Source organism: Gorilla gorilla, chromosome 1 (genome assembly GCF_029281585.2).
Source record: "Gorilla gorilla gorilla isolate KB3781 chromosome 1, NHGRI_mGorGor1-v2.1_pri, whole genome shotgun sequence".
Lineage (NCBI taxonomy): Eukaryota > Metazoa > Chordata > Mammalia > Primates > Hominidae > Gorilla > Gorilla gorilla.
Window position 1 is genome coordinate 88,879,060 of NC_073224.2, and position 24,233 is coordinate 88,903,292.

At 41.7% G+C, this 24,233-nt stretch overlaps 1 protein-coding gene across 2 annotated transcripts in view; it reads left to right on the forward strand.

Annotated features, from left to right (window-relative positions):
• ADCY10 (adenylate cyclase 10) overlaps window positions 1-24,233 on the forward strand; it is a 107,399-nt gene that overhangs the window by 32,292 nt on the left and 50,874 nt on the right. For both annotated transcript variants that reach the window (XM_031004998.3, XM_055365252.2), the window contains 7 exons: window positions 428-619; window positions 3,425-3,543; window positions 3,842-3,918; window positions 5,395-5,584; window positions 8,943-8,998; window positions 13,757-13,910; window positions 23,130-23,322. In XM_031004998.3, the coding sequence (XP_030860858.3) occupies window positions 428-619; window positions 3,425-3,543; window positions 3,842-3,918; window positions 5,395-5,584; window positions 8,943-8,998; window positions 13,757-13,910; window positions 23,130-23,322 (981 nt within the window). The remainder of the gene's footprint in view (window positions 1-427; window positions 620-3,424; window positions 3,544-3,841; window positions 3,919-5,394; window positions 5,585-8,942; window positions 8,999-13,756; window positions 13,911-23,129; window positions 23,323-24,233) is intronic.

Below are 24,233 nucleotides of genomic sequence, written 5' to 3' on the forward strand. Positions count from 1 at the left end.
CCCTGATGTGGTATTATGTATTGCATGCCTGTATCAAAATATCTCATGTAACACAAAAATATATACATCTACTATAGACCTACAAAAATTAAAAAATTTTAAATTTTTTTAAAAATAGGAGAGCCAAAAAGAACAGTAGTTATTTCCCTTATTGCAATGGCTCATATTGGCATGAGGAAGCCAGCAGTTGGGGTAATGGAGTGGTTGCTGGCCAAAAATTAGCACATGCATAAGTCCCCACTGGAAGAGAGGGATTTTGATTCTATTTCCATCTGCTCCACTTCAGGCATGCTGGCTCTGTCATGTTGTACCTCACCCATTCTGAGGTAGACATTCCCTAGATGATTTCGGGTATGAGGTGGGGGCGGTGTTGGGGGAGGGATCCACTGCCAAGGACACCTACAGAAAGCTGCTCTCTACTTTGTAGATTGATAACAGACAGCTTCAGGGCTATTTGTCTGAGCTTCGCCCAGTGACGATTGTGTTTGTGAACCTGATGTTTGAAGACCAAGACAAAGCAGAAGAGATAGGCCCAGCCATCCAGGATGCCTATATGCACATCACTTCTGTCCTGAAGATCTTCCAAGGCCAAATCAATAAAGTCTTCATGTTTGACAAGGTAAGTATGAACTATGGGATGGGAACCTACCAATAGTTTGAGGTTAGCATTCATGGACAAGCACATTGGTGAGAATAGACACAGGAAATTTAACCTAGAGGCTGGGCATGGTGGCTCACGCCTGTAATCACAGCTCTTTGGGAGGCAGAGGTGGGCAGATCATTTGAGGTCAGGAGTTCAAGACCAGACTGGCCAACATAGTGAAACCGTGTCTCTACTAAAAATGCAAAAATTAGCTGGGTGCGGTGGCACGTGCCTGTAATCTCAGCTACTCCAGAGGCTGAGGCAGGACAATGGCTTGAACCTGAGAGGCGGAGGTTGCAGTGAGCCGAGATCACGCCACTGCACTCCAGCCTGGGCTATAGCGTGAGACTCTGTCTCAACTAAACAAAAAAAGAAATTTAACCTAGAAGGCCAGTCTTTATTTATAATTATAACTTCTATGGTGGATATGGCACTTACTATGTGCCAGGCACTGTTCTCAGGACCTGATCTGTATTGACTCATTTCATCCTCACGACCACTCTGAGCGGTAGGTGCTCTTGTCATTATCCTCATTATATAGATGAGGATGCTGAAACAGAGATTAGGACACCAGGACAAGGCGAGATTACGTTTTGCTCATGATCATCAAGCTAGTAAGGGGGAGGCTGGGATTCAAACCCAGGCAGTCTGCCATCCCCGTCTGAGCTCGCTATGCTGGGCTACCTCTCACTACACATAAGTCTCCAGCCCAGTGCATGATGTATTACCCAGGGGTTTCAGGTCAGGAGTCTAGTAACCTTCATACCCCAGAAGCTTGTTTCCAAGAAGGCCCACTTGCCATGTCAACACCTCCAGTTCCCCTTTTATTTTCCTCCATGGCAGGGAGGGGACTGCCTCTGGCTCCCAGGTGTTTTCGCTCTGTTCTTTTTTTTTTTTTTTTTTTTTGAGACGGAATCTTGCTCTATTGCCCAGGCTGGAATGCAGTGGCACGATCTCGGCTCACTGCAACCTCTGCCTCCCGGATTCAAGCGATTCTGTTGACTCAGCCTCCTGAGTAGCTGGGATTACAGGCATGCGCCACCACACCTGGCTAATTTTTGTATTTTTAGTAGAGATGAGGTTTCGCCATGTTGGCCAGGTGGGTCTCGAATTCCTGACCTCAAGTGATCCACCTGCCTCGGCCTCCCAAAGTGAGGGATTACAGGCATGAGCCACGGCACCTGGTCTTCACTCTGTTCTTAATCAATTCGGAGAAAAGTGATGTGATGAAAAAATGATCACAGATGCATATGTGAGAATTGATTTCCCATCTCAATTCCTTTTGTGTATTAAAAGCAGAGCACTTAATTACTGCCCCACATGCACTCACTCACTAATTCAACAAGCATTTACTGAGCATTTCATAGAAGACGAAAAGCTAGGGCTGGGCAGCAGAGATGAGTAACACACATATTGACACAACCAGGCAGGAAGCACGCATTCCATATGAGACGAACTAACTCTGTGCTATGGGAGTTCTGGAAAGGGATTACTTCCAGCCTGGTGTCTCCAGTACCTTCTTCAATACTGACTCATGGGTATCATAAGAAAAGAGTGTAGAATCTAAGAGAACAGTCTTTCGTGTCTTGCAGACATGGCTCCAAAGATTCCCAGCTGTGAGACTTAGCAAGTCATTGAACTTCTCTGAGCCTTGGTTTATTCCTCTTTGAATGGGGATAGTATTTGTCTCAAATGATTGTGGAAAGTTTTAAACAATGTAATATGTGTGAGGCACTTGGTGTAATGCCTATCTTAGGGTCAGTGTGCAATAAATGAGAGCTGTCATTCCATTGCTAGGGGGAATCAAAAGCTCTTGCCAGGCCGCTACATAAATTTGCAGGCAAAAGCTCCCTGCTTCCCCCAAAGGGGTTGCCCTCTTTACACGTACCTAGAAGCAGGGTTTCCCCCTTCATGTCAAGGCAGATCCCAGTCCTTTTTAAGATCTAACAGTTGATCAAATTCTTTTGGAGAGGGTTGAAGAAATTGAGGTATTTTAGTGTTCTTTGCATTTTATCAGGATGTAACATGGCAAAAACTCAAAATTTCAACCCATCACCGTTTATTCACAATGCCCTTTTCTTACAGACAACAGCACCTGACTGAGGTCATTTTTTAAGTGACTAATACTACAAATGCCAAGTTTTAGAGTTGAATCATTGCATGGAACAGTTAGCTTTATGATAAGAAAACCTACTCACAGCCTAAGCCTTTATCCCTAAGAATAACAGTATCTGCAAAGTACTTTATAGTTTACGACGACTTTTTGAATATATATAACACATTAATTCTTTTAGTAGCCAAAAACATCTCAGCAGGTCTACAGTATATCCATTTTCAGATAGATAAACGGAAGTTCCTAGATTGTAATTGACTTATCTAAGTTTCCACAGTTGAGAAGTGGCTTGAGGACAGAGACTTTCTGATTCCAGAGCTGGTGCCTTTTCCACTGCTCTGTGCTGCTGCTTCATAGACTTAAACTGAGCACTTTGCAGCATGGACCTTGGCCACAGGAGAGAGTAGGCCGAAGCATGCACACAGATAGCTCAGCCCTATTCACTATATCTGGAGCAAAACAAGCCCTTCTCAAGGGCTCAAGCCCTCCTGTTGATGATGCAGTAGAAGTGTTTGAAGTGTACTAAAAATAAAATACTGTGAGAGAAGTCATGACGAAATCTGATTCAGAAGCCAAAAATTGCCGCCGGCTCTCTGTTGAGCCTTCTGGCCAGTCCAGTTTAAAGCACACTGTCCATCAGCTGTGGTTGCTGTCTCTCTCCCTCACAGGGCTGCTCTTTCCTCTGTGTCTTTGGCTTCCCTGGGGAAAAGGTACCTGACGAGCTCACTCATGCTCTGGAATGTGCTATGGATATATTTGACTTCTGCTCTCAAGTCCACAAAATCCAGTGAGTATTGACCCTGGTCCCACCCAGTGGTCCCTGACCCTTTTGAGGCATAAGTAGGGAGGGCATGCAGGGAACAGGAAAGAAAGAAGAATTAATTAAGAACTTAGTCCTGTGTCTCAAATTGTTGTTCCTCCTTCGCATCTCTGGGCCATGTAGAAATGCCATAAACTAATTCCAACGGGTAGAGAAAATCCTTTCCCACCCTTTCCCAACCCAGACATTATTTCCCACCTTCCCACTTTCTCTACGCTCATTATCTTTATTTCTTTCCCCACAAATCTTGTCTCCCCTGCACCAGAAATGTATCCATCGGCGTTGCCAGTGGGATTGTCTTCTGTGGGATCGTTGGACACACTGTGAGACACGAGTACACAGGTGTGCTGAGTCAGCTCATCTCCAGTTTTCTTTCCGCAAACACAGCACCTTGCCACTGAGCTTTGCGGGAGGAAGCACAAAAATGAGTGAGACATGAGCCCTGCCCTCAGAAACTTTAAGAGTCTTCCAGATGGAGCCAAGCCATGGAGCTCTCAATGCTTGCAGAGTGTGCATTTCTGGGGCTATGTATGAGTAGAGAAATATGTAGTCATGAGAGGGGAGCAGTGGGAGGCTATATGTTGATGGAATGAGGGGCTCCTGTAATACTTTCCTGTTAACATTAAATAGTTACTTCTCTTAATTCCTGGAATAAGCTAGAACTCCTTAAAAATTATGAATGTTGATATTACTGAAAAATAATGACACTCTCAAAAGAGAGTAGTAATAAGTAAATCTTATCTCCAGATTTCACAACTCTATTACTTCCCTTTTCCATCCTATCAGGGTTTAAGATTTTCAGCAATAATGCATCTAAAATACTGAATATATGTAAAATACCACGATAGTTATGTCTGAAATGATACAATGTCTGAGATGTTCTTCGAAAGTACACAGGGTGGGGAGTGTATGGGGGTGAGGATGGGGCAGGATTAGCCATGGGCTAATGGCTTGTTGGGATGGGGTGATGGGTATATGGAAATTCATTATATTTTATTTTATGGTCAAATTTCTCCACAATAAATAGTTTTCAAAAAGAGTATCTTGTTCAGAAGTATTCAAGTTTATGTTAAAGTGACACATTTGCTACCTCATTTGTAGTAATATTAATTGAAGGCTTACAAGCAGCCAGCTGCCGTTGAAAGTGATAAACATGTATTAACTCATTAATCTTCATAAACTACCCTCTCAGATAGTTACTATTATCATCCCTATTTTATAGGTTAGAGAATGGAGGCATGAGGAGTTATTTAAAGTAATTGTCCCAAGTAGTTTGCACATAGTTAGGGGTAGAGCTGGTGTTCAACCCTGCACAGTCTGCCTTCAGAGCCTGTGCTTCAATTCTCCATGCACGCCTCTTCTAGCCCATTTACTAAATCGAGAAATCGCCAAATGAAGGTTTATTCATAGGAGCATACAGACACAATTTTGTGTCTCATATGGGGATCAGTACCCCAGGCCCAAGCTTGTGCTTGTCCACCTTGTGGCAGAAGACCAGCTGACACCTTCTCTGAGAGCCTTCAGTGCTGTGGCCATCCCACTTACAGAGCCTGCTCCATACTCAAGGCCCTTCCATCCCTGAGCAGGTCATTCTCTTGACCTCCCAAGTGAGGCAGAAACTTTGCTAATGGCTAACTCCCTGCACATTTTGTTAATAGCCATTGGCTGAATATGGGTCTTGAGACTAGGCTTCTGTGTCACTCATGAGCCGCAAAGGGAGTAAAGGGTAAAAATGCTATTTGGGGACAATGTTTCAGATTACATTCAGTTCAATGCCTGTTATTTCCCTGATCTTTGACTTTCTCTTTCTTGCTATAGTCATTGGACAAAAAGTCAACTTAGCTGCCAGGATGATGATGTACTACCCAGGAATTGTGACCTGCGACTCTGTCACCTACAATGGGAGCAACCTACCAGCGTACTTTTTTAAAGAGCTTCCAAAGAAAGTTATGAAAGGTGTTGCAGATTCTGGACCATTGTATCAGTATTGGGGCCGTACTGAGAAAGTGTGAGTGTGGAGCATTAATTTTGAAGTATATTTTAGTAAAGAAGCGGGAGAATTATGATAGCAAAGCAGTCACCCATTTAAGATTTGGAGCCAGTTCAAGAAGTTGAAATCTATGCTTTCCCCAGACCAAGGCCCAGACTTCAAAATCCTTAATCTTTCCTCCGTCTGACTGACACTATGGCATGGTGGAAAATCCCATTCTCTCCTCAGATCTGAGAATATGAGGGTAATTCTTCAAAGGTTGTACAAACCAAACAAAAAATCCTCTCATTTGAGTATCTATTTGCACCCAAATGGGCCCAATCACCAACCATTAAATATTATTTACTAATTATGTCAACTGTATGCCGAGGCATTGTTAGGGTTAAAAGAGTATAAGATATTATTTCTCCTCTAAGTCTTTAGTGAAATACATTCCCCAAAAGCTCAGCATAGATTTATGGGTGTCACTTTGAAGCTTAAAATCCTTCAATGGCTTTCAGTCATTTTCATGGTGATGTTCAAAATCTTTGCAGTGACATACAAGGTACCACCTGCCTTTCCAACCTCATCTCCTCCTGTTCCCCCTCCTCTGGGTTGTTTAAGTAGATTGTCCTCATCAGCACCCACCTAATCCTGGTCTATTGGGAAAACCGCAGTCAATTTTTGAAACCCAGCTCAAGGGATTCATAGACATTCCTCTATGAATTCCCCATCCCAGCTAGACAGTTAAGCTCTTTCCTCCTTTGTCTTCCTTCTTCCTCTTCCTTTTTTCCTCCTACAGCATATGCCTCTATTAGAACACTCCTCACCCTATGTCACAATTATTCACTTCCTACAGTTTTCACTTGTTACACTGTGAACTCTTTGAAGATACTAATTATTTCTTTATTCTTATATCCCCAGTGCTTGGTATACAGTAGGTCCTCAATAATGATGAATAAATGAATGGCACAGAGAGCAGAAAGTTGTTATTCATTAGATTAGCAAGCTGGAATCGAGGTCTTCAAAAGTCAGATAACAGAACCAGGGCTACAGTTAGGTCAAGGTGTGTTTATTATTCCCTTCAGTATTCCTGAGGCTTAGCACTGTGCTTGGCATACATAGGCCATCAATAAAGTGCAGTTTGAATACATGAATGAAGTCTACGGCCATACCACCCTGAACGCGCCCGATCTCGTCTGAATACATGAATGAATAATTTTTAGTGAGCACTTATTAAACATCAGGTACTTTACCTCAAAATATATAATCCAGTCTTAATATTGACCATACGAGGTAGAAACTATTATAATTTCCATTTTATAAATTCAAAAACTGAGGCTCAGAGATGTTAAATGACTTGTCTATGGCCATATCTATAGTGAGCAATGGAGTCAAGATTCAGTCACAATAATGTGGCCTTACAGGCAATCACAAAACTTCAGTGGTGTGCAAAAATAAACATTTATTTTTCTCACAAATGTGGGGTTCAATTGATCTTGGCTGGATTTGGTTGATCTTGTCTTGGCTTATTCACGTGCCTGGGGTTCAACAGACTGTTGGCCAACCTAGCGGCCTCAGTTGGGATAACTAGGGCAATCTGGCTCTATGTGTCTCATCTTCCATCCAGCATGTTTGTCCTGGCAATACTGGAGGAGCAAGAGAGCAGGCCCAATGCAAAAGCATTTTTCAAGCCTCTTCCTATGTCTTATGTTTGCAGATAGTCCATTGACGAAAGCATTCACAAGGCTGAGTCCAGAATGAGAGGACTCTGCCAAGTTACACAGCAAAGGGCACAGATGCAGGTACTGGGGCCATTAATGCAATCAGTTTACTATGCAAACCCAGGACTATCTGATCCCAAAGCCTGTACTCTTCATGATTTTTCTGTACCACCTCTGCAGATAAGAGTGTACAAATACACACACAGTATGAACAGGGCCTAGTTCCTGCCCAGAAAACTGACAATCAAGTGGGGAAGACCAACATACACAAACTTAGCTGTATGTTACATGGGAACCTTTGATATATGCTATAAGAGAGGCATAACAAAGTAGTATTGTAGTTCAGAGAAGGGCATAATCCATTTTGACTAAAAGGCTTCTTCAAGAGATAGTGTTATGGAGTGAGCAAACATATGCACCCTGGCCTATGTTTGGATACTGTCAGTATCCTGTGTTACCACCTGCTATGGGGTCTTGGGCAATTAAACTCTTTGTGCCTGAATTTCCTCACTGGCAAAATGAACATAAGAGTAGTACTATTTTTTTTTTTTTTTTCCAGATGGAGCTTTGCTTTTGTTGCCCAGGATGGAATGCAATGGTGTGATCTTGGCTCACTGCAACCTCTGTCTCTTGGGTTCAAGCAATTCTCCTGCCTCAGCCTCCAGAGTAGCTGGGATGACAGGCGCACGCCACCACGCCCAGCTAATTTTTGTATTTTTAGTAGAGACAGGTTTTCACCATGTTGGTCAGGCTGGTCTCAAACTCCTGACCTCAGATGATCCACCTGCCTCGGCCTCCCAAAATGCTGGGATTACAAGCGTGAGCCACCGTGCCTGGCCAGTAGCCCTTTTTTTTCTTTTTGAGATGGAGTCTGGCTCTGCTGCCCACACTGGAGTGCAGTGGTGCGATCTCGGCTCACTGCAAGCTCCCCCTCCCGGGTTCACACCATTCTCCTGCCTCAGCCCCCTGAGTAGCTGGGACTACAGGCACCCGCAACCATGCCTGGCTAATTTCTTTTTGTATTTTTGGTAGAGACGGGGTTTCACCCTGTTAGCCAGGATGGTCTCGATCTCCTGACCTCGTGATCTGCCCACCTCGGCCTCCCAAAGGGCTGGGATTACAGGCGTGAGTCACTGCGCCCAGCCAAGTAGTACTTCTTAACAGTGTTTTTTGTCAGGATTAAAGAAAATGATGCATGTAAAGCACTTGGAACTGCACCAGACACACAGCATGTGCTCCAATAAAAGGCACGCTATTATTGTTTGAGCAATTGGTGGAATCTTTGCAGGATGTGTGACTCTGCACCATGTTGAAATCTACTGGGTCGTACATCAGGTGTCTGATCTCCCCAGAAAGGGGTTTCTCTACCAGTGCAGACTCAACAAGCATTTATTGAACAATGTGCCAGATGCTATGGAAACAGATGCTACCTGAGTTCTTTGGATTCTCCACTACCAAGTCAGACCTTCTCCTCCTTTCTCCTTTTGGCGTTTGCGACCCTTGAGTCAGGGGATAGACTCTTGTTATCAATTGAGAAGGAAACTTTGAGTCAGGGGATAGACTCTTGTTAGCAATTGAGAAGGAAACTTTCTGGGAACTAAGAACTAATCACTCTTGCTCTCAATATGTCCCTGTTTTGAATCTAGCATCTGTTCTCTTGTTCTTCTCTTCAGCATGTTTGGTATGGCGTGCCTCATCTGCAACAGAAAGGAGGATTATCCTTTGCTGGGTAGGTAGTAGGCCTTGATTTTAAACTTCTTTATTGAACTAAAACAAAACATGCAGAAAAGTACATCAATGATAACTGTGCAGCTTAATGAATTATCACAAAATGAAAATATAATCATCATCCAGGTTAAGAAATAGAAAAATAGCAATACACCAGGATTACTCTTTCTTTCTTCCTTTCCCCAAAGTCTTCTAACACCCTTGATTACTTATGCCTGTTTAAAAAATTGATACAGATGGAATCATACATTGTATAATTATATACGGCTTATATATACTTTCTGTTACTCAATGGTATGTTATATAATTCATCCATATTGTTGGGTGTAGCTGTAATTTATTCTATGTCATTACTATGTAGTATTCCATTTTTATAAATATACAACAATTTACCCATTCTGTTGCTGTGCAACATTTGGGTTATTTCCAGTTTTTGGTTCTTATGAATAATATTGCCATAAACATTCTTACACAAGTCTTTTGGTGAATGCATGTATGCATTTCTGTTGAGTACAAGGTAGGAGTAAAACGCAGGACTGAAATTGTTGGGACAAAGGGTGCAATTTTGGTCGATGATGCCAAATAGTTTTCCAAAATGGTTGTATTTATTTATATTCTGACTGAGAATGTTAAGAGAGTTCCAGTTGTTCTTCATCTTTGGCAACAACTTAGTTTTATCAATCTTTATCCTTTCAATAATTCTGTTCGGTGTATAGTGGTATCTTATTATGGTTTCCATTTGTATTTCCCTGATGTGGTTGAGCTCCTTCTTCATAAGTTTATTGGCCATTTGGATTTATTTATTTATTTATTTATTTTGAAACAGAGTCTCACTCTGTTGCCCAGGCTGGAGTACAGTGGAGCAATCTTGGCTCACTACAACCTCTACCTCCTGGGTTCAAGTGATTCTCAGGACTCAGCCTCCTGAGGAGCTGGGATTACAGGTGTCCGCCACCATGCCCAGCTAATTTTTGTATTTTAGTGGAGGCAGGGTTTCACCATGTTGGCCAGACTGGTCTTGAACTCCTAACTTCAAGTGATCTGCCTGCCCCAGCCTCCCAAAGTGCTGGGGTTACAGGCGTGAGCCACTGTGCCCAGCCCAGACATTTTTTTAAAGTACCTGTACAATTTTTCACCTATTTTTCAACTGGGTTTATTTTGATTATCTTTTGGAATTATTTACACATTCTAGAGATGGGTCCTTTGTCATTTGTTTCTACTGTATATCACTTTTCCCACTCTGTGTTTGCCTTTTTACTCTCAATTATGCGTTTAGTAAACAGAATTCTTAATTTTAATGTAATCAAATTTACCTGTCTTTTATAGTTAGTGCTTCTGTATACTATTTGAGATTCCTTACCCAAAAATCATGGAGATATTTTTCTAGCATTTTTTTCAGAAATTTTGTTTTTACCTTTTATATTTAAGTCTACAATCCATTTGGAAGTGATATTTTTGTGATTCCTGGTGATAGGGACCTTATTGTAAGAAAGATAACTCGAGATTAGACAGAGGAGTAGACCTAAAATGAGGCAGGGATATACCTATAAGAGAAGAGACCCAACGAAGATTGACCTGTGGATTCTGAAGGCAGCCACTTCTAGTAGCACTTGTAATTTCCTTCTGTCAGACATGAACATCCCCAAAAGTCTTATCATAAGTTAAATCTTGGTCCTAACTGTGTCAAGGCAATTAAGAGGAGGCTCTGTCTCACACTTTGGAGAAATATCAGGCCACAATCTTGGTGTCAGCAGAGCCTGAAGGAGGGCAACAGTTCCAGAACTGCAAAAAACACTTGGGCCAGCAGAAATGCCTCACTTTCACTGCTTTCAGGTAGTTTTCAGGGTCTTCAAGCCAATCACTTCATTTAAGTCCAGATTCCAAAACTCCTGAAGCTAGAGAGAAGTAATACCCACTCTCACCCTCCTCAGAGGCCTTACTTTTCATCCTAGGATATACTTATTTTATTAATTGACAGCAACAGAATCCTAACCTTCTTTCTACAAGATTGCAGACCCAACATGACAGTCACATTAGAACACATTATGTGGATATTTCTTTTTTTTTTTTTTGAGACAGAGTCTCACTCTGTCGCTCAGGCTGGAGTGCAGTGGCGCGATCTCAGCTCACTGCAACCTCTGCGTCCCGGGTTCAAGCGATTCTTCTGCCTCAGCTTCCCAAGTAGCTGGGATTACAGGTGCACACCACCACACCCAGCTAATTTTTGTATTTTTAGTAGAGACGGGGTTTCACCATATTGGCCAGGCTGGTCTTGAACTCCTGATCTCGTGATCTGCCCGCCTTGGCCTCCCAAAGTGCTGGGATTACAGACGTGAGCCACTGCGTGCAGCCTATGTGTATATTTCTCAGTCTGATCTAGTTGCCCTTTTGCCCTGATTCCACCAGTATGACATAAAGATCAGGTCCACATACCTTTCCTTCAAGCTATAACCAAACACAGATTGTCAGAGGCTAGCAGCATGGGAAATGCCCTTCTTTTACAAGGGCTGCTATAAATGAAATTGCAACAGCATGGTTGACAACAAAACTATAATAAATAAATAGTGGCTTTTTAGGGTAAAAACTGCATACAACAGTCCCCGATATTGAGGCTTTGCTTAGATAGAAACAAGGTGCATGCATTTCAAGTTAAGGAGACAATCTCATTTTAGAATCCAGCTGAAGATACTCCATAAGATTCTACCGGTAGGTGTTCTGTATGAATAGAACACAGGGAGCTGGAAGAGTCAGCTATGCAGGCTTTTTTTTTTTTAAGCTTCCTTAGGAAACTTTATTTATTTTTTTTGAGATGGAGTTTCGCTCTTGTTGCCCAGGCTGGAGTGCAATGGCGCGATCTCGGCTTACTACAACCTCCGCCTCCCAGGTTCAAGCAATTCTCCTGCCTCAGCCTCCTGAGTAGCTGGGATTACAGGCATGCACCACCATGCCCGGCTAATTTTGTATTTTTAGTAGAGACAGGGTTTCTCCATGTTGAGGCTGGTCTCAAACTCCTGACCTCAGGGGATCCGCCTGCCTCAGCCTCCCAAAGTTCTGGGATTACAGGCGTGAGCCACCGCTCCCAGCCTGGAAACTTTATTATTATTTATTTATTTATTTATTATTATTATACTTTAAGTTCTAGGGTACACGTGCACAACGTGCAGGTTTGTTACATATGTATACATGTGCCATGTTGGTGTGCAGCTATGCAGCCTTTTAAGCCTCATCTTCTAAGTTACTATGTGAGCTTCATTCAGGCCAAAGAAAAACACAAAACATCTCACAAAATTGAGGTTCAAATGCATTTTCAGAAAGGGAATATTTCACCCAAAAGAAGCAATACAGTCTGCTAAGTAGTTCTCACTAAGCCATACTTAGAAATGTATATTACCAAGCAAAGCACTTAGCTTCTTTTTATTAAATGTCTACACTTGAATTAATGGTCCTTCAACAAAGACATTAGATAATACCTGGATATTTATTTGTTCTATCAGTGAATAACAAAATGGGCCTCCACATTCATCTGCCCAGCAAAGAAGGAATAGTTGGCTCTCAATGAGTCTCCAACTTTTTTGACAGAAATTGCTCACTGCTTAGAAATTACAATTCTTACAGCTGCTTCCTGTCCACCCAGATTTCGAAGACTGTGAGCAGCATTTCAGATTTCATCCAGGGCTGTTACAGTATTTAAAAACACACAAGAAAAATAAGGGTTGTAACCCAAGGTGATTTTTATTTTTTTCTTTTCCAAGTGTTCCATATTTTCTACAGTAAGCATATGTTAGTTTTATAATCAGAAAAAACCTACAATTTATTTTCACTAAGAATTTAAGTTGCTCTTATGATAGAAATAATCTGTACATGATTTCTGAAGGCAAATTGAATTTTATCCCTGGTAATGCTTTTTGTAGCCCTGAATTAAGTATAATCTTCATTTACAGAGGGCAAATTTCCTTTATCACAGAATCAGAAATAAAAATATTTTATCCATAATTGTTTAATGTAGGAAACCTAACTTTAATAAATTTATTTCCTAATGTAATAGTCTATATATTACTTCTAGTGTGTTGAATAAAAACAAAAAACAAAAAAAAAAACAGAACAAAAAAAAACAAGCTTTAGGGTTAGATAGCCTTGGCTTAATTCCTGGTTGTGTAATCTAAGCAAATCTCAGTTTTCTACACTATAATTAAACACTATAATGAGCATTATAAGAATACTTTCCCTCACAGCTTCTAATCAAATAAAACTGCAAAACCACATGGTTAGCTAAAAAGCTCCCAGGAAGATTTAAACAATTTTGAAAGTGCATAAGGCTTAAAGAAAGTCTGTAGACAATGCCATGGAAATTCCAAGTTTGTTTTTTTTTTTAGATGGAGTTTTGCTTGTCGCCCAGGCTGGAGTGCAATGGCACGATCCCGGCTCACTGCAACCTCCACTTCCTGGGTTCAAGCAATTCTCCTGCCTCAGCCTCCTGAGTAGCTGGGACTACAGGCACCTGCCACCAAGTCTGGCTAATTTTTTTTTTTTTGTATTTTTAGTAGAGGCAGGGTTTCATCATGTTGGCCAGGCTGGTCACGAACTCCTGACCTCAGCAGATCCGCCCACCTCAGCCTCCCAAAGTGCTGGGATTACAGGAGTGAGCCACAGCGCCTGGCCCAAGGATATTTTTAGAAGGAGTGTTTCTATGTGACTTTTTATATCTCTAGACTATTTTATGTTGATTGAGTTTGCTCTTTTTTAAAACTAAAAATAACAGGACGTAATAAAGAGATCAACTACTTCATGTATACTATGAAGAAATTTTTGATATCTAACAGCAGCCAAGTCTTAATGTATGAGGGATTACCAGGATATGGAAAAAGCCAGATACTTATGAAAATTGAGTACCTGGCCCAAGGTAAGAACCACAGGTGAGTGTCTTGGAATGATTGTTCTGTGTGAACCCATAGAATCCTGATTTATTTTGATGCTCCTCTCCTTCCTATAACTTGCCTTATGTAAATTATCTATAACCTACAATTATTGGATGCCATGACCCTTGTGCTAAATAGATAACTAACAATAAACATATAGAGCTAAGAAAGAGAAACTGGGCTGACCCATGGGTATCCTGATTTAATGCCAGGTAGGGCTTGGTTACTTAAAGTTTCCTAAGTAATCCCAATATTCAGACAGATCGAGAACAATTGGCATAGATGTTGAGATCAAGGCTAGATTTGGTCTGCAGAACAAACACTTAAGTTTATCCAGCTAGCTGACAGTGTAGCAGGACCAGCTGCAGACAAAACCCCTCAGACACCGAGATAGTGAAGGGAGTGGCTTTAATCAGCTGGGAGAATTGGCAGGCTAGTGTCTCAAAATCCGAGCTCGTCAAGGTGCTCAACTTCTGCCCTTTTAAGGGCTCACAGCTCTAAGGGGGTCCGCATGAGAGGGTCGTAATCAGTTGAGCAAGCCAGGGGGTATGTGACAGGGGCTGTGAGCACTGGTGGTCACAGCCAAACAGAACAGAACGAGAGATTTCACAATGTCCTTCCATACAATGTGTGGAATCTATAGATAACAACAGTTGCTAGGTCAGGGTTCGAATTTTAACTACCAGGCTTAGGTCAGGCAGGCCGAGGCCTGGTTTTGGGTCTGGTTCTTAGGCGCCGGGCTATCTGCCTTTAGTTTTGCTTCTCTGTCCTTTTCTGAGTATAAAACAATATAAAACAATATGAGAGGGTCTCTCTCTTCCCTCATTTCCCCCGTTTGAGACTCTCACTTTTTATTAGTGGGAGTTCTCACTCTTATTTTTGCTACTTATGCCTTCTTGTGCAATAGATTGATAGTGATTCATATAGTACACTTGTGCTGAGGCATTTTGGTGAACTAAGGTAGCAATGAAGCTTTTTATCATTTGAAGAAGTACAGGTAGCAAGCAAGGGAGCAGTAAGCAGGTTTCTATTACTATTATAACTCCTATATAAGAGTTTTAAATCCTCCTAGTGCTGGGAACCACCTTCTAAACATGGCTTCAGGGTCAAATCCGTGCTACACTTGTACGGGCATATGTGCCAGTTTTGTCATATTTTTAACTATGTCTTTAACTACGTCTTTAACTACTTGCCTTTGATTATCTATGTGTAGACAGTAATTAGTAAGGTTAAATTTTTATAGACCTCTCTTTCAGCTGCTAGCAAGTAGTCGAGAGCCAGTCTATTTTGGTAGATAGCATTTCTTATCTGAGTTTCTTGCCGGGCCAGAATAGTCAAGGCTTGACTGGTTTTATTAGTGATGATTTCTAAAACAGCTTGCAACCGTATGATTCAGTTGAGCATGTAAATGGGGGTCTGGTATACCCAAGAGCCATCTTGTGTCTAAGTGGCAGGCCTATAGTATTGTATAATTTTTTAGGTGGTCATTCATCATCTTTTTAATTATCTATGGCTACGTTTCGCTTTTCGCGGAAAGCATAGACAGGGAAGCCCAGGAGTTCGCCTATTTTTATGGGCAGTAGGAAGAAAGATGGTTTAATAGTGCCAATAACACAACTACCTGTCCACTGGTAGGGCAGCTTAGCGTAGGTTCTATGTCCACGTATCCAGTATAGCCTAGTGGGGGGCTGTCTAGTCCTGGTGGAACTCTGGGTGGGCTTAAATGGTCTGCAACTTTGGAAATTTACTGAATGGATTTTTATCTGTGTGGTTTGAACTCCACCATGTAACTGTTTTTGTGGTACCATTATACAGTTTTTGTCCTAGGCAACTAAGTCATCCTACAGGATGAGTGAATTCTTTCCTTTTTTCAGCTATGCAATATTGTCTAATAATTGAGACTTTTAGAACCTAGAAATGATCAGGGTGATTCTTTTGGGCTGGGAATTCATCAGGAACTGGGTCTGTAGGCACTAATTCTCGGGCTTCTTATGCCATTGATCTCTTATTACAGTTTCTCCACAAACATAACATGAGGTGACATTTAGAGACTGGGCTACATGCTCGGCTAATTGCAAAAACAAATTTCTGGTTTTTCCTGGAGTCTCTGGTACTGGCACATTTAGTTCATCATAGAAAGTCTGAAATACTGGTTCCGGAGAGAGTTTACGAACCTCCTCTTTTACTAAGGTATTTACTCTAGGATCTAGTCCTTTTTTATCGACGCCCAGAGATACGTGTACTTCTTTTTTTCTACCTTGGGTTTAAGGGATTTGTAATTACTAATTTCAAGGGGTTGCAGCTTCCACTCGTACAGGAGGGGCTGCCTTCTCCTTTTTGGAGCTAAACAGGGTCTTTTTCATCCTTTTTCTAAGTAGCCTAGATGACACAAGACCAGTAATTACACACATTTGCACATGAGCTTAATTTGTGGCAGATATACTTATTTCCTGCCGTGTAACTTTTTTTTTTTCAGTTTAAAGAACCGCATCTTATTCTATGCCGATTGCTATTGATAGTGGCACAAGCATTAAATTTTAGTGTTACATGCTTGGGGACCCCTCTTTCTTCTGTCTTAGCTATTACTTTACTTGTGTCACCTAGAAAAGGACCAGTCCTTAATTTATTTTAAAAAACTGTGATCATTGGAGGCTTAAAATGGGTCATAACACAGATCAGGTTGGTTATTTCCTGGGCTACATACCTTGGATAGAATAGCATTATACAAACAAGTTTCTTTTAGAGTCCTCGTACACTTACAATAACCATGAAATAATAGGAGTGTAGCAATCTTTTGTCCTACCTCAGTGACTTGATGTATATATACTGGGAACAGTTCTCAGTCTGACGAAGGTCAGTTGAAGTCCTTACTGTACAAGTCCAAATTTTAAGGAAAATGAGTCCCGTGATGAGTTTTCTCATGCTTCGGCCGTGCGTGGACCAGTCAGCTTCCGGGTGTGACTGCAGCAGGGCTTTTTCTGAGTCACTTTGCAGGGGTTGGTGAAGCTGCTCCCATCCATGTACAGCTCCCAGTTTACTGATGTTTAAGGATGGTCTCGGAGGTTGGGCCCGCTAGAATAAACTGAGTCCAACACTTCTACACAGTTATGTTTAACTGGGCTCTCTGATACCAGGAGCAAGGTGGCGGGGTTTAGGGTGTTGCAAACTTCAATGGTTATGTGGGGATTTTCACAGAGCAAGCTTTGGTATCTAGTTAGTCTAGCATTCATTAGCTAATGATGTCCTTTGGTATTTATTAAAGTCACCACAGCATGGGGGGAAATTTATGTTTAGGTTTTGCCTAAGAGTTAGCTTATCTGCCTCTTGTGGTAACAGGGCTGTTGCTGCCAGGGCCCTCAGACATGGGGGCCAGCCTTTGGAAACCCCATCTAGTTGTTTTGAGAGATAGGCCACTGGCCTTGGCCAGAGCCCTGCAGTCTGGGTTAAAACTCCAACTGCCATTTTTTTTTTTTTTGAAGATAACCATTCTTTTTTTTTTTTTTTTTTAAAGTGAACTTCATTTATGTCTGTGGACTAGACTGTCTAAGGCCACAAGATTAGAAGTTACTATAATACATGTTACACTGTTAACTTTTAGCAAACTTTACTTTTGTTGAAAACCTTGTAAGTTTGGGATTTCAATTATCCTTTGCTATTAGTAAGACCTTGTTTAGTCTAAATTAACTTAGAATTGGTATAGATGGCCCTTTTTTTTTTTTTTTGGCACATAGAGTGTGCACTTTTGTCAGGTCAGGTAGCCCCAGGGCTGGGGCCGACCTGAGTTTTTCTTTCAACTCATGAAAAGCTTGTTGCTGTTGGTTGTAATAGATATAATTTATCTAATTTATATTTTTATTAACGTCACTTACTAAAATATTGACTTAAATTTTGTAGCTATTTGATTTCAAGCTTTAAATTGATCTGGTATTCCTCGTGGGACTCCAATTGCGTCTAAATGGACGTGAGAGTCGAAAGACCTATAAGGGGGCTTCTCTCGCTTTACGATGTCTTATTTTTCCTCCCTCTGGTTGATGAAATGCCAGGGTGAAAGGGATAGCCAACTGGACTAAAGTATAAGTGCCACTCCAGTTATTCGGCAGAGTGCCCAGTAAAGGTCCACCACAATACCACCACACATCCGCTTGGGGATGAACAAGGGCTGACTGATTGATAAGCTCTTGAAAATTCTTAAGCTCATCGCATCCCTTCAGGTCTCCAAGGAATCTTAAGTTTCCTCCCTGTGGTGAGAGACACGAAGTGAACTTAGTGTTGGGAGACGGAGGCTGGATGGCCCTCAGGGGCTGACCCACAGGGATAGCAGAGAGAGCTTGGCATGACTTATTACTCCAGGCTGTAGAATCCTGGAAAAGAGCTACCATGCAGCCCACGTCTGGTGGACTGGAGGACCACTTTAGTGGAAGGGGGACAATCAGGGCCTCTGGCCTGCCATGTGCACAAGCATAACAACTGCTTTTGTTTAATGTGCAGATGGAATATGTGGTCCATTTCAACCAGGCATTTGCATCTTGGTATGCTGTCTTAATTGCCAAAGTTTGTTTTAAGTCTTTAACTTCTATGATCCTCTAGTAAAATGAATGTTTCCTTTAGGACCTATTTTTATTAGTTTTTAGACCAAAGAAAGCTAAACACCACTTTATATTTAATAATACTTCTTGTATGATTTTTTATACCAGATAAGCTAAATTTTACCTTTATATTAGTGTGTTATTAATGTTAAACTTAATTTTAATAAAACCTCATAGACATATTTATCCAATTTTTCATGTTTGACCATAAGGTAAGTTTTTACAGACTCTTTTTAACCTTTTATAATTTTTGTTAAAGAGCAGGCTGGTGCTTCAAGAAAAGCCTGTTGCGTTTTTACTTTAATGTCCAGTTCACAGAAAAACTGGATGATACCTTTTATCTTTAGCTAATTAATTTACACACAGAATTTTTTTTTTACAATTAACGTTTTAAAACTTGCTTAAACTTTCAAAACAATAATTTTTTTAACCTTTTAATGTAGGTAAAAATCCACATTCTTACGCCTCCTTCTAATCTCTTTACCAAAAATATATTTTACTTTTCTTATGCACCTTGCACATAAACTGTTTCTTCAATAGTACTCAGGAGGCCTTATTACTTTCAAATTATACAATATTTTTTGCATAAATTTTTTATAACATTGTTTTCTATGACTTTCGCAGATAATTCTTCGACATGTCTCAACTTTCTGACTTATTACAAACATTTCTTTCTTTAAACAACAGTTAATTTATTTCAAGACAAGAATTTACCATATAATACCCTTTTTACATAAATTTTGCCTTCCCCCAGCCCTTTTTTTTTTTTTTCCTGTTAGCAAAGCAGCTGCTGCTACAGATTGAATGCATCTGGGCCATCCGTGGGTTATTGGGTTAAGGATTTTTGATAGGAAGGCCTCAGTGCTTTCGGGATATGCCCTTGTTTACACTAACAACAAAGTGGTATTAGAGTGTTACAGGGTTATGGAGAATACCTTTAATTATCAATTTTAGGTTTTAAATTTACCTTGGCTTTTAAAGGGAATAGGGTACGCTATTTTTTTCTTAACTACTTGGATATTTCTCTCTTTCTATTTTTCTTTCTCTCTTTGACTTTCTGTCTCTCTCTCTCCCTCTCTCTCTCTTTGACTTTCCTTTTGCCTCTGTTTCTTCCTCTCTTTCTGCCTCTCTTAACTACTGTGGGGAGGAAGCGGGTCTAAAACCAGCTGTAATTGTCTATGTACAGAAACTGGCCTGGGTGCCTTGGCTTACAGGTTACCTTGTGCCATACATTTGAAACAAGGGACCTGTCTAGGCTTCCTTCTGATGGCCAACCCACCACTAATGTTGGCCAGTCTATTTTACACAAAGTTCTAAGTTTTTCTAGTGTCATAGTAACACCGTAATCTCCCTTAAATCCTTTCTTGAAATTTTTCAACATAGTTTCTAGTAGGGTGGGCTGATTTGTGCCTGACCCATGTTTCTTCGAGACAAAACACCACTCTCACACCACATGCACACCACAAAACAAAGAACAGGTAAAAAGGGCACACACACACTTTTGCAGTTTACACTAAACCAAAATCAAAACCAAAATCACAGTATCCAGAAATTCAAGCCAGGTCAAAACCAAAACCAAAGTATCAAGCAATCTAAGTCAAGTCAAAAACAAAAACCAAAGTGCCGGTACAGGCACACCGTGGGTGATCAGATCAGGCCATGCTTCCACCCAAATGGAGTGGGCAAGTTCCCAAGACCAGTCCTGTCAAGCGATTCAAACCAAGTCAAAACCAAAACCAAAGTGCTGATAAAGGCACGCCGTGGGTGATCAGGCCATGCTTCCACTCAAATGGAGTGGGCAAGTTCCAAAGACTAGTCTTACCAAGTTTTAGTTGTCCGGACACCAAGTGCCAGTTCCTTCCCGGTGTTCAGCCACTGTGTTGATCCTCCACGGGGGCCTGCCACACACTGCTCTGGCGAGGTGTCCCACCGGGGCAAATGCCTACCCGGGAGAGCTCTCAGGATCCGCGTCACTCTGGCTGGTTGGAGTCCCCAGCAGGGATGTTCCACAGGGCAGGCTAAAGCCGCCTAAGGAGCTGCCTCGACCATCTGTTAATCACCTCGCTTCCCGGTCAGGGAACCAAGAAATGTAGCAGGATGAGCCGCAGACAAAACCCCTCAGACACCGAGACAGTGAAGGGAGTGGCTTTAATCAGCTGGGAGATGAGATAGTGAAGGGAGTGGCTTTAATCAGCTGGGAGAATCGGCAGGCTAGCCTCTCAAAATCCGAGCTCGTCAGATGCTCAACTTCTGTCCCTTTTAAGGGCTCACAACTCTAAGGGGGTCCGCATGAGAGGGTCGTGATCGATTGAGTAAGCCAGGGGGTACGTGACAGGGGCTGCGAGCACTGGTGGTCACAGTGAAACAGAACAGAACGAGAGATTTCACAATGTCCTTCCATACAATACCCTTCCATACAATGTCTGGAATCTATAGATAACAACAGTTGCTAGGTCAGGGGTCGAATTTTAACTACCGGGCGTAGGTCAGGCAGGCCCAGGCCTGGGCCTGGTTCCTAGGCGCCGGGCTATCTGCCTTTAATTTCACTTTTCTTTCCTTTTCTGAGTATAAAACAATATGAGAGGGTCTGTCTCTTCCCTCAACAGGGAATCACTAGTTCAAACCATTTAGTACTGAGACTGGAGATAGAGAATAAGAGGTCTTTGGATTTTTCCCTGGAAGACAGATCTAATATACTTGTCTCATGTTGTTTATTTATTTTCATATAAGGAATATTATGAGGGCTATCTTTGGGACAATCCATTCTACTTCCTCATGGAAGTAGATAGTATGGTATTCAATAACAGTGGTGATGACCAGGACAATAATGATGGTGTCTCATATCCCTTCCCCATCTAACCTAAACAGTGTGAGGGGAAAATGCTTGTTAATCTTATAATATTCTTAGCTGTATCTCTATCCCACATTAAAGTTAGGCCGGAGAAAGGCCAGTTTTAAAATATCTTTATCATTGCTGAAGGGATAATTCACAACAGTCAGAAGACATTTGTTTATTCATGTATTCAATCATTAATTGAATTCCTACTATGTTCGGGAACTACTAAGTGCTGTATTCACTAGCCGGGGCCTCTGTAAAAAAGTACTACAAATGGCTTACAACAGAAATTTGTCTCATAGTTCTCAGGGGCAGGAGTCTGAGATCAAGGCATCTTCTCTTCTCTGGACCATGAGGAAGAATCTGTTTCATGCCCACCTGCTAGCTTCTGGTGGTTGCTGGCAATCTTTGGTGTTCCAAAGATGGCTTGTAGAAGCGTCACCCTAATCTCTGCCTTCATGTCACATGGCATTCTCCCTGTGTGTTGTTTGTGTCCAAATTTCTCCTTTTTATAAGGGCATCAGTTATATTGGATTAATAGAGGCCTACCCTACTCTAGCATGATCTCATCTTAACTAATTGTATCTGCAACGACTCTCTTATCAAATAAGGTCACACTTTGAGGTCCTAGAGGCTAAGAATTTAACACATGAATTTTGTGGGGACATGTGTGAACAAGTGCCAAAGCCCTGAATATCAATAAAGTCTGCTCTCTGCCCTCAAGGAGCTCTCACAGAAGAGGAGGAGAGAGATAATGTGTTAGTCGTTTTCACGCTGCTATGAAGAACTACCTGAGACTGGGTAATTTATAAAGAAAAGAGGTTTAATTGACTCACAGTTCCACATGGCTGGGGAGGCCTCAGGAAAATTATAATCATGACAGAAGGCAAAGGGGAAGCAAGGTGTGTCCTACATGGTGGCAGGAGAGAGCGAGCAAGGGAGGAAGTGCCAAACTTTTAAACCATCAAATCTCATGAGAACTTCCTCACTATCATGAGAACAGCATGGGGGGAACCGCCCTCATGATCCAATCACTTCCCAACAGGTCTCTCCCGTGACACTCGGGGGTTGCAATTCGGGATGAGATTTGGGTGAGGACACAGAGCCAAACCATATCAGATAGCATTAAAAGTTGAATGTAGTGAGGGCAATGATAGAGTCATGCAATAGAGAATTGTGGAAGTTCAGAGAAGAAAGGGTATGTAGTCAACCTTAGGACATTGATGACAGTTTCCAGGAGGCTACACCTGAGCTGAGACTTAAGATGAACCTCAAATGAGGGGCAATGAGAAGCGATAGCACTCTGGGCTGAGGAGACAGCATAAGCAAAGGCATGGAGAGGAGAAATAGCTCTGGGTGTGCAGGGAACTCTCACCTGCTTGCTGTTGGTGAAGGGTAGATTGCTAGGCAGAGAGTGGCAAGAAAGGATAGAATGAGGCTTTGGAAAGTCTTGTGTGTCACATAAAGGAGGCCTGGGTTCATGCCGTTAGGCAATGGGAGCTCCCAGTCAGAGGGTCATGACCTGGATGGGGGTAGTGGCTTGCTATTGTGGTAGTATAGGGTGGCAGTAGGACTAGAAAGGAGAGAATTAGCTAGGTTAAATTAATCAGGGCTTAGGAACAGGAGAAGAGGGAGTATATCAGAAGCAGCAATAAAGAACCATTGCGAGATAGCTTGGAAAATCTCCATCATTATAGCTGAATATGAGAAGACAGAGCTTTCCTTCAACCTCTATTATTTTCAAAAATATATATTTAAAAACTCTCTTCTGATTCTTGATTTTCTCACAAACAGGATTATTGCCATTTCATTGAATAAGATCAGCTTCCATCAAACTTTCTATACCATCCAGATGTTCATGGCCAATGTCCTAGGCCTAGACACTTGTAAACATTATAAAGAACGACAGACCAACCTTCGAAATAAAGTCATGACACTGTTGGATGAAAAGTTCTACTGTCTTCTTAATGACATTTTCCATGTTCAGGTAACTAGCTAGTATTATACTTATGCACAAATAGCCATGGGCAGGCACAGCGACTCCTCTCTGGTGCACTGTGACTTAGCATCTCTTTGGTCTGTATATCTGGAGTATCCAGATGGTGAGTAAATGGCTCCCAATCCTCTCTGGATGTGCATCCACATTCTTGACATATTAGAGGTATCTTGAAATACCATACTCAAGAAAATCCAAATGGCCACCTGCTGACTAATTTTTTTCTTACCTTTATATCATAGCTATACTAGCTACTCTGGGACACAAAGTCACTCTGTTCCTACAAGTGATGCCAGTGCAGACTCTGCCCTGTCTTTTCCTGAATTATCTAACACAGGGGTCCTCAACCCCTGGTACTAGTCCATGGCCTGTTAGAAACCAGACCACATAGCAGGAGGTAACCAGTGGGTGAGCAAGTGAAGCTTCATCTCTATTTATAGCCACTCCCCATTGCTCACATTACCACCTAAGCTCCTCCTCTTGTCAGATCAGCAGCAGCATTAGATTCTCATAGAAGCATGAACCCTATTGTGAACTATGCATGCAAGCGATCTAGGTTGCATGCTCCTTGTGAGAATCTAATGCCTGATGATCTGTCACTGGCTCCCATCACCCTCAGATGGGACCATCTAGTTGCAAGGAAACAAGCTCAGGGCTCCCATTGATTCTATCTACATTATGGTGAGTTGTATAATTATTTCATTATATATTACAATGTAATAATAATAGAAGCAAAGTGCACAATAAATGTAATGCACCTGAATCATCCTAAAATCATCCCCTCTGCCGCAGTTCATGAAAAAATTGTTTTCCACAAAACTAGTCCCTGGTGCCAGAAAGGTTGGGACCACTTATCTAACACATGAGGATTTTAAGACACAGAATAGTTAAGTGTTTCGCCC